The sequence below is a fragment of the Asparagus officinalis genome, chromosome 1 (genome assembly GCF_001876935.1).
Source record: "Asparagus officinalis chromosome 1, Aspof.V1, whole genome shotgun sequence".
Classification (NCBI taxonomy): domain Eukaryota; kingdom Viridiplantae; phylum Streptophyta; class Magnoliopsida; order Asparagales; family Asparagaceae; genus Asparagus; species Asparagus officinalis.
In genome coordinates, this window is record NC_033794.1 from 119,163,950 (window position 1) to 119,173,794 (window position 9,845).

The 9,845-nt window shown below is 36.8% G+C and overlaps 1 protein-coding gene across 2 annotated transcripts; it reads left to right on the forward strand.

Annotated features, from left to right (window-relative positions):
* Positions 222 to 8,222, forward strand: LOC109829185 (C2 domain-containing protein At1g53590-like). 2 transcript variants are annotated; one of them, XM_020396332.1, is made up of 12 exons: positions 222 to 469; positions 2,525 to 2,599; positions 2,721 to 2,864; positions 3,405 to 3,500; positions 3,589 to 3,714; positions 4,119 to 4,271; positions 4,387 to 4,428; positions 4,543 to 4,591; positions 5,553 to 5,645; positions 5,738 to 5,921; positions 6,810 to 6,936; positions 7,020 to 8,222. In XM_020396332.1, exons 1-12 carry the CDS (start codon positions 344 to 346, stop codon positions 7,914 to 7,916), a joined length of 2,112 nt encoding a protein of 703 aa, XP_020251921.1. In that variant the 5' UTR covers positions 222 to 343; the 3' UTR covers positions 7,917 to 8,222. The 2 variants fall into 2 exon arrangements, with proteins under 2 accessions (XP_020251921.1, XP_020251920.1); XM_020396331.1 differs by having other exon boundaries at positions 223 to 469; positions 7,008 to 8,222.

Consider the following 9,845-nt stretch of genomic DNA (forward strand, 5'->3'; position numbering starts at 1 on the left):
TTACCATCCCTATCCCAAGGTAACTATACGGATCCCAACAGAAACAAAATTAAACAAATTCATAGAAACCAGTTATCAAGCCGACACCTTTAGCCGACGTGCACAAAATTAGCCGACCACGTAGCCCGGGCCCACATGATTGAAAAGCGGGCCCCACTGGAGTGGGTGCAAATATACTGGTACAGGCCACGTCGCCACGCTTCTTCCTCTTCCGCCTCCTCCCTAATAAATAATTACGTTCAGATCCACTAATCGCGACGAAATTACTTCTACCCCCTTGCTTCCTCTACTTGCCCAAATTTAGCGAAATTTCTTCCCTAATTTTTCTCATGCTCGAAGAGAAATGGACGTAACGCAAGTTTCCCTCATCCACCACATCGCCTTAGTCCTCTTACTGCTTTGGGTCTTCACCTCTCTTGGCTGGGCTCATCCTGTTGTCTTCTTCATCTCTCTGCTCTATCTCTACGCGGTGAGTCTCTGATGCCCAACTTTTCATTTTTCGGATTGGTTGAGAGAAATTTTTGGTGCCCCCTATTGGGTTTTACGTTATTTTTTGAAGTATTGATGCCAAACTTGTTTGTTTCTTGATTGGTTGAGAAGAATTGTTGGTACCCATGTTGCTTAATGGTCAAAATTTGAAGCAAAAATTCTCAGGTTTGTTTGTTTTTAGATTGGTTGAGAGAAATTGTTGGTACCCATGTTGGGTTTATGTTTATGCTTGAAGCATAAAAAGTGGCCAACTTGTTTATTTCATTTATTTGGAGAAGGCAGTTGAAGTTTATGTTTGAACAAGAACAATCATTTTGGTGGATTAACCAACTTTGCTTTAGTTTTTTTTAATTCAAGTCTTGGGTTTTACATTAAAAATTTTTGATCTTGGGCAAATACCAAGGTTGCCATGAACTCGGATCTCTCCCTTATGTGAAAGGAAAATGAGGGCACACTACTTTCAGAATGTTTACTCTGGGGAGGCTTCTTTTAATTGCTTAGTTGGAAAGAAATGCATTCATTTGGAAAATGGCTTGAATTCTATAGGCTTTTTGAGGAGTTTAAGTCGTCACAAACAAGGATGCATATCATTCGTGAAGTGGACTGAAATCTGTAGGACGCTGAAGTATTTTAATTCTGAAGGAGATACATTCATTGGAAAGTGGAAAGAGTTTTGTAGGACCACAGTTTATACTTCTTGTACTGTTAAATACATCTGGTACATTCATGTTGACGTATATATAAGCCAGCTTTAAGCAGGATGGAAACTCTCTTAGGTTAACAAAAACTTCTATTTGCCACTTTTTTTGTTCCAACTCACTAATTTTTACTTGAAACGGCTCTTGTTCTTTCAAGATAAAACTCTTTGCTTGTGTTCTCTCTCCGTAAGATATTGATTGTCCTTTCTTCGTCTCATCCGCAGACATTATATTCATCCGAAACGAAAACAAAGAGCTTTGTTTTGAAGAGATATACGTTTTTGTGTTTAGAAATGTTTATAAACATTATTTTCGTTCCAGTTTGCTAACAACTATGTTTGTGTTTGAAGCTTTGAAATACCAATGCTAACTTTCAGTTGAATTGGTTGAGAAATATTGATACCCAAACTAGTTTATGTTTATAATTTGAAGTACCAGTGCCCAACTTGTGTGTTATTTCATTTGTTGAGACTTGATAGAATTTGCTTGTATCCGTCTTGGGTTTATGTTTATATTTGAAGTACACATGCCCACCTTATTTGTGTTGGAAAAAAGCAATTGAAGTTTTATGTTTGAACAAGAACAACAAATTTGGTGGATTGACCAATTTTGCATGAGGATTTTAATCAAGTCTTGGGTTTACCTAAAAAAATTAGGCTCTTGGATGAGGTTACTATGAACACGGATTTCTCCAGTGTGCAAGAGGAAAACTGGGACCCGCTATTTTCAGAAATATATTAATTTGGGGGGAAAATGAATGAAAGATTTTCAGCTAGAAAGAGAGAACTTCTATTTGAAAGAGCTCTGTAGGATGCCGACGGATGTTAATTTTATTTGTAGTTTGCGGAAACAAATAAACGTTGGAGTAAGAGGGTATAACAAGTGAGTATTAGCCAATGCAGGGCATTTACTTAAATGAAAATTTTGTTCTTTTATGCAATAATTTGCATCATGAGGCCATTATATATGCTCAAGAAGGAGCTTTGTATGAAGGAATTTATAATACATTTAGTACAATCTTAGAACCCCTAGCAATTTCTCCAGAACTCTAAACCGGTGGTGAGCTATTTTGAGGTACTTTTTATATTCTCAGGTCCACAATACATGCCATAAGAACTAAAAGATGCATATGCGGGCTTAAAAGATGCTGGTTTAACCTTACGATTTGGATACTTCTCTTGGTTGCTGATGTTAAATAATTTTGTTTTTATTTTATTTTTACATTCATGTATGTTAAGTTTTATTACCTAGCTCTTAAACAGTTCATATACTGTTCCTCTAAATAAGCATATTCTTACATGAAGTCTGACTTATTATTGTTAATTCACATATTATAGGTAAATGAACAGTATTTAGTAAGATTGCGGAGGAAGTTGCAATATGAAGAAAGAAAATCAGCCAACCAAAGAAGGGTATTGATTTTATAAGTCTCTCATTCATAACATTACCTACGTGTTTAGTTGTCAAAGATCTACTCCCTTTCCCTGTGACTCCAATGTTGAGCAGTTTATCTCATGTATTTTCTCTTGGCAGCTTCTTTCTGATTCAGAATCAGTGAGGTGGTTAAATCACGCAGTTGAAAAAGTTTGGCCGATTTGTATGGAATATATAGCATCACAAATATTTCTCCAGCCTGTCATACCGTGGTTCTTGGAAAAGTACAAGCCTTGGACTGCTGTATGGAATTTCATGTTACCATCTTTTACTATCTCAATGGAATATATTTTCAGATTGCTGCATGATATATAGTTTATTAAAGACATGTCATTTTCATTAAAAAAAAAGGAACACATCTTGTCAGTTTTCAACCTTTTAACCTTTGGCCAGGTTATTATTTGAAAATTGCTTTTACATTTTTTGGTTAGGAACCTTGTCATTTTAAGTTGTACATGTTTGTGATCATATAACTTGGGCACTATAATCATGTACACAATGTCTATTACTATGGGACATAAGAAATGAAAGGAATAAAAGATTTGAAACCGTGTAGTGGAAGTGGAACTTCATTTTACTTGGTAAAAAGCATCTTGCAAGAAACTTTGATGATTATCTAGGTCAAGAGTCTCTAGGAAATGCTTTCTAAACTAGGACAAAGTGGCTCCTTAATAGTTTAGTTGAAAAAGGATATCTTTAGCAACCTAAGGCTGCCATTAAGATTTAAAATTTGTTGTCCTGGTTTTTGTGCTGATATAATGCTTAATTAATATTTCTCTGCAGAAAGAAGCAGTGGTTCAGCATCTTTATTTGGGTAGACGGCCACCCATGCTCACTGATATAAGGGTTCTGGGTGAATCAGTTGATGATGACCACTTGGTTCGTCCTAATCGTGTACCTATATATTATTGGATATTTCCTATTTAGGTTTTCGGTTTTTAATGCAAGTTAGTGTGGATCCTTTCAGGTTCTGGAATTGGGAATGAATTTTCTTTCTGCAGATGATATGAGTATAATACTTGCGGTGCAGCCAAGAATGGGGTTTGGCATGTGGGCTAACATGCATATTACTGGCATGCATGTGGAAGGGAAGGTGTAGTAACATACTCATTTTCTTAACTATATTAGAATATCATTAAAGTCTTTCTAAAAGGGTATATGGACATATAAATATTTGTTGGTTTGTAGTGTTTCTTAAAGCCACTAAGCAGCTAAGAATTTGCACAAATTACTTTGAAACTTCAATAGATCTGTGTCAAGACCCACATACCTAATTTATGTAGCCATAAAACTTTTTTTAAATGTATCTTCCTGTTTTAATTGTAGACCTATAGTAAAGAAATTAAAATCATCCAAAAAGAAAACAAAAGGAAACAGAAAAAAAGGAAGAAACTTAAGTCCTCCTTTTTTGTCCAAACACTCACTACCTTTCAAGTCTATTAGACTTGTAAAACTACTTGCGAGTATTTTAATTCTAACAAGAAAAATAACATACAGGTTTTGGTTGGCGTTAAATTTATACGGGAGTGGCCATTTCTTGGACGTATGCGCATATGCTTTGTTGAACCACCATACTTTCAGATGACAGTAAAACCAATCTTCAATCATGGAGTTGATGTAACTGAACTTCCTGGAATTGCAGGATGGCTGGTAAGATCTCATTATGCTAGCTTAATCAAACCTTTTCTTTTCTTTTCCTCCTGCTGTTGAGAGTTAAGAAAATAGATGGTTTGTTTCTCAGAACCTCTTTTTGTTTTTTCCCCAGGACAATATGCTAGCTGTTGCATTTGAGCAGACATTGGTTGAGGTTAGCCTAAAAATAATAGTAAACTAGCAAGCTACTTAACAATATTCTAAGCTAGTATTGTTATTCTGTTGAAAATATACTATATGCATATCTAATTTAAATATTTTATTCCAGCCTAATATGTTGGTTGTTGATGTGGAAAAATTTGCTACTTCACCAAAAGGTAATGTGATATGAGGTGTTTCTTTGTCTTTCTCGTACTGTAATGTTTTAGCTTTCTTTTCTGTATTATTACCAATTTTCAATTAAAACTTAACATAGAAATCCCTTGAAGTCCTGAACCTTTATCACATAAAATAATTTTGCATGCGTGCTGAGAGAATTATACTCTCTTTTTAATCTCTTATATTGCCTTTAATGCAAGAAAAATTAATCAGCACTGAGTTGTGGGATTCGGAGGTTGAGTATTTTTCTTGAATTTTCTTATCTAAATAGTATTTTAGCAACATGGTGCTGACTATGAAGCCCTAAACTTCAGAGAAGTGTTACCAGATTGCAAAACCAACTAACCAGATGTCAATCATTTTAGTTGGCTCTTGTTACCAGATTAGGAAATGAAGAACAAGATACAGCGAGTCTTCCTTTAAACCGCGAGTCCAAGTTGGCACTCAAGGCATATTGAGCCCGTCAGTTATTTTGAGCCAGTAAACCAAAGAGCTTTGTCATAAACTCATAATATTAGTGACGTGTTGTCTTCGAGCAGTGAGCTAATACAAATCCACAGATGCTGGTTTTATTAATCAGTAGTAGAGTTATAGAGTTATTAGTATATTAGGAAAGTTAGAAAATTTGTTTTAAATTTGAAAGCTATGTAATTTTATTATACTTGCTCTGCTATAAATTAATCTTACTATCACTCTCTGGGATATGAAGTATTTTCCGAAATACAGCATGGTATAAACCAATCCTCTCCCAGCTCTTAATACAACATGGTAGCTTTTGTTGATGATTACTCTAGAATGGCCTGGTTATTTTTGTGGTAAGATCGATTGAAACTTTTTTTTTGTGTTTTCTTTGTTTCGTCAAGAAATTGTGAATCAATTTGGATGCTATTAAAATTTTACCTTCTGATAATGCCATGGTCTGAATTGCATTTTTAAACTTTAAAACTGTTATGCTTTCAGAGAAATGGTACACCATGGATGAGAAAGCTCCTATAGCACATGCCAAAGTGGAGATTATTGAGGCAGCTGATCTGAAACCATCAGATATGAATGGTAACTTCATAATTTTCTTATTGCAAATATCCTCGAGATGCATGAGAAACTTAGAACTGTTGTAAGAGAAAACATATATTGGTTCATTGCAGGTCTCGCTGACCCGTATGTGAAAGCCCATCTTGGTCCTTATAGGTTTCGCACAAAGGTTCAAAAGAAGACACTGTTCCCAAAGTGGCTTGAAGAATTTAAGGTCCCTATCACTTCCTGGGAAACACCTAACTTGCTTGTTCTTGAGCTGCGTGATAAGGACCACATCTTTGATGACGTGATGGGGTCTGTTCCTCTCCTGACTAACTAAATTCAACACACATAAGTAGAATGCAGAAGAATTTTTAGAATTTGATTAGTGTTTCCTGCTCTAGTAGCCACTAGATCCAGCATGAGAAGCTCACATATCATCATTGATCTAAAATGGCTTCATAGACGTTTTATTATTGACCATTATGTGTAGGACTAATTTCAGAAGCACCCTCTACTATGACATTATTTCAAAATTTGGTTCAAATGTCATGTAGGACTGATTTCAGTTTAATTTGAAAAGACTAAATTGTGCTCTATATGGATGGGCACAACTGTATCGTCATCTAAGATTCACGAGGTGCAAGTGCTAGTAAAATAATTCATGGGATAAAATGGCCACCCCACCATTGCACAGGGGGTGCATCTACAATTAAAATCATTCTTGGATAAAATTGCTGCTGTGTCCTGATGCTGATATTGCTATAGTCTAAAGACTCTAAACCTGGAAAACTTTTGGTGCACCTTTTAGATGCTGCTCTTCCACATGCCCGAATAGCACGTTTGACAAAGAGGGAAATGTTGCCACTCACTTTATTCAGGAATTGAGTTATAAAATTGTCTTTTCTTCAAAAATGATATCCTAAATAACTGGCATTAAAGATTTATTGTGAGTGGTTCATGAAATTGCAAGGTCTGTGTGGATAAACTTTTGGATTTACATTTAATTCTTAATAGTGTCAACTGTAATTTCAGCTTTCATCAGCTGTTACACTTGTTTTGCTGATTGCCATTGTTTAATTTCGCAAACTGCGACTTAACTTAAAAAGATTTCGAATCCTCACCGTTATTACTGTTCTCTTCCCTGTATAGTTTCTGTATCTGCAGGAAATTCTATGTATTAAAGATTTTATATGCTTGCAGAGATTGTGCAATAAACATCACTGAATTGAGGGGTGGACAAAGGCACGATAAGTGGTTGCCATTGCAGAACATTAAGATGGGAAGGATGCACTTAGCAATTACAGTACTTGAAGGTGATGATGACAAGGTAAGTAAACATACTGTTCACATGGACAAGCATCCTATTCTCTATGATCTTTGAAGAATAAAGTTTTTTAGGGGAAGGAGCAGAAGAATGAGCAGATGGGCGAGTATCAGAATGCTGACGACGACAATGCAACTAAAACGATCGATGCAGATTCACCGAAATCAAATTTCATGGCTCAAAACCAAGATACCGAAAAAGTGTCTAATAAAGGAAGTCGTCACATGGTTGATGAGTTTGAGGCGATAAACATCGAAGGGCAAGAAAAGACAGGAATTTGGGTTCATCATCCCGGGAGTGATGTATCTCAATCATGGGAGCCTAGAAAAGGACGAGCTCGCCGGCCTGAAACCAGACTTCACTGTGAGACTAGCGAGGGCTTTGACAGTCCAAGATCAGCAGAATCTGGGTCTCATCTCAGTGATAATACGAAGATCAATGAGGACAGCGGGAAGAGAAGTCACCGACTTAGTTCTTTCAGGAGAGGAATACAAAAGATTGGTTCAATTTTTCATTCGAAGGACGATGAGCTTGTTCCTAGTCCACAAGGTAATCTCCCTACTCCACATGCCAATCTTCGGTCAGTTGATGAGAAGGGAACATCTGTTAGGGTTATATATGATGACGGCTTCAGTGTAAATAATGATATCTGCAGCCCTGAGAAGAGCGAAGGTGAAAACACAAAGAGAGGCAAGGTGAAGGGGATTGCCAAGAACATTATAAAACAGGCTGGTAAGCCAGCGCATGCTTTGAAAAATGTGCTGAGCAGGAAAGGTTCATTCAGTATGAATGAGGACCAGGAATCGGAAATGGATGAGAAATTGTCTCAAGGATCAGAATCTATTGCAGTTGAAGGGAATGCAATGGAATCTATTGAAGTTAAACAGGAAGGTTCTCAGCCTAGTCCTGGTATTGAAAAAGATGTCGAGAATTCTGCAGAGGTTGAAGAAAATGGTAAAGTGGGAAAATCAGCGACTAGTTAAGAAGATTGTGCAGATAGAAATACCATAGAGAGGTTTGAGGCTTGAAAATTTAGAGATGAGCTTATGATTTTCTAACTGATGCTCTTGACACTGTTTCTGTATTTTAAGATCAGTTTCCCTCAGAACTCGGTAATTCTTTTCTGTAGGTTGCTGTAATTAGTATGCTGGAATAAGAGTGCTTAATGTTGATAATTGGCTGTACCCAGTTCTGATTTTTTTTTAAAGTCTCTGTTCCCTTACTCTTCTTTGCTTTTAGAATTCTGTTAGAAATTTTTGTACTCTTAAATTGGAAAAACTTGTTCATCATCTCTCCTTTTTCATTACATTTGAATCTCCAGGCTACTGGCTTAATGAATATTTGAAGGGGGTCCTGATAAGTTTTTTCGACTTGTCTGTTCCATTTTTCAGACTGGTTTTCATATTCATTACATCTTTTTCTTTAGCAAGGGGGGTTCCTTGTCTGAAACAGTCGGCATACTGAATCATTTCTTGATAACATAGTGACTTACCTTGTATAGCAGTTTGCTACCCATTATTCTTTACCTTATATTTTTCTTTAATGTTGGCCGGACTGCTTATGTGAAATTTATTTGCGCCACGTGACGGTCGATGTTGCAGGTATGAATTGATAGCTTCGTTTCATCATTTCTGTTATGCTTATTAAGTTTATTATACAAACAGGACTTACATATTTTACAGTGTGATTAAAATATCTTCAGAACCTACTGTTTGTGCTATGGCAAGAAGTCTCCTCATGATTTGATTTGGGCAACATTGAAAATATGGTATCCATTGTGATGGTGGAGAGGTTAAAGCTATCAAGCTAGCGTCATCCTTTGCCCTTACAAGGTGACATGGTTTAAGAAGAGGAATGAGCTCTCAATGACTCAAATATGCAAAATCAAGTTCTCTATTGGAAGCTACGGAAATAAAATTTATTTTGATGTTCTTCCTATTGATGCTTGTCATTTACTCCTTGGTAGACCATGAGAATATGATTGTGATGTCCAGCATGATGTGTGTGTGTGTGTGTGGGGGGGGGGGGGGGTTGGGGGGGATGCAAACTCCTTCTAGTCAAGGAGGGAGTAAGTTCTGTTTTGGGCAGGCTGCTCAAAGACGTTACATTCATTGTTTCGTCACAAATCATTGGGAATTTGCTCTCTTGTCAAGTTTGTCAGAAAATTTGCAAGAACTGATGGTATTTGCATCGTCACAAGACGTTGGCAGGAAAGATGAAGGTCGAAAGGCGGTCCCAAAAGAACTTTTAGCCTTGCTGGACAGATTTGAAGTTATTGCTCCAAGCGAGTTACCAACGGGTTTGCCTTCACTTCGAGATATTCAGCACCACATTGATTTCGCTCTAGGTGCTATCCTTCCTAACTCGCCTCAATATAGAATGTCTTCTGGTCAACAATCTGAATTGCAAAGACAAGTTAACGAGCTACTTTCTAAGGGCCTTATTAGGGAAATCTTTGAGTCTTTGTGTTGTTCCTGCTCTTTTAGCCCAAAAAAAGAATGGGTAACGGAGGATGTGTGTTAATAGTAGGGCTGTGAATAAAGTTACTATCAAATATAGATTTCCCATCCCTCGTCTTGATAGCATGTTTGATATGCTTGTTGATGCTACTAAAGTCTTTTTGAAAAATGATATTCGCAATAGCTATCACCAGTTCGAGTTAGACTTGTTGGCGCCTGTGGTTAAATCTGGAATAATACAGATATATAACAACATAAACTAAAGTGTAGTAATTTAAAAATTTTCAACTCAGCTGCTGTGCGTTTGTAAAACATGTGCTTAAAACATTATTTGGCCTACTCCGGTGCAATGATCCCAATGCCAAATTGCTTCCAGGAACAGCAGTCCAGTACTCCGGTGTGCACCGACCCAGTACTGTCAAGATCTCCTCGATCTATAAGGCAAAGACCTCC

Bases quoted from the DNA above. Each gene is read 5' to 3' on its own strand.
- LOC109829185 (XM_020396331.1), top strand. From the start codon at position 344: ATGGACGTAACGCAAGTTTCCCTCATCCACCACATCGCCTTAGTCCTC. The intron at 2,600-2,720 runs GTATTGATTTTA...TTCTCTTGGCAG, and splicing joins AATCAGCCAACCAAAGAAGG to CTTCTTTCTGATTCAGAATC. The intron at 4,592-5,552 runs GTAATGTGATAT...TTATGCTTTCAG, and splicing joins ATTTGCTACTTCACCAAAAG to AGAAATGGTACACCATGGAT.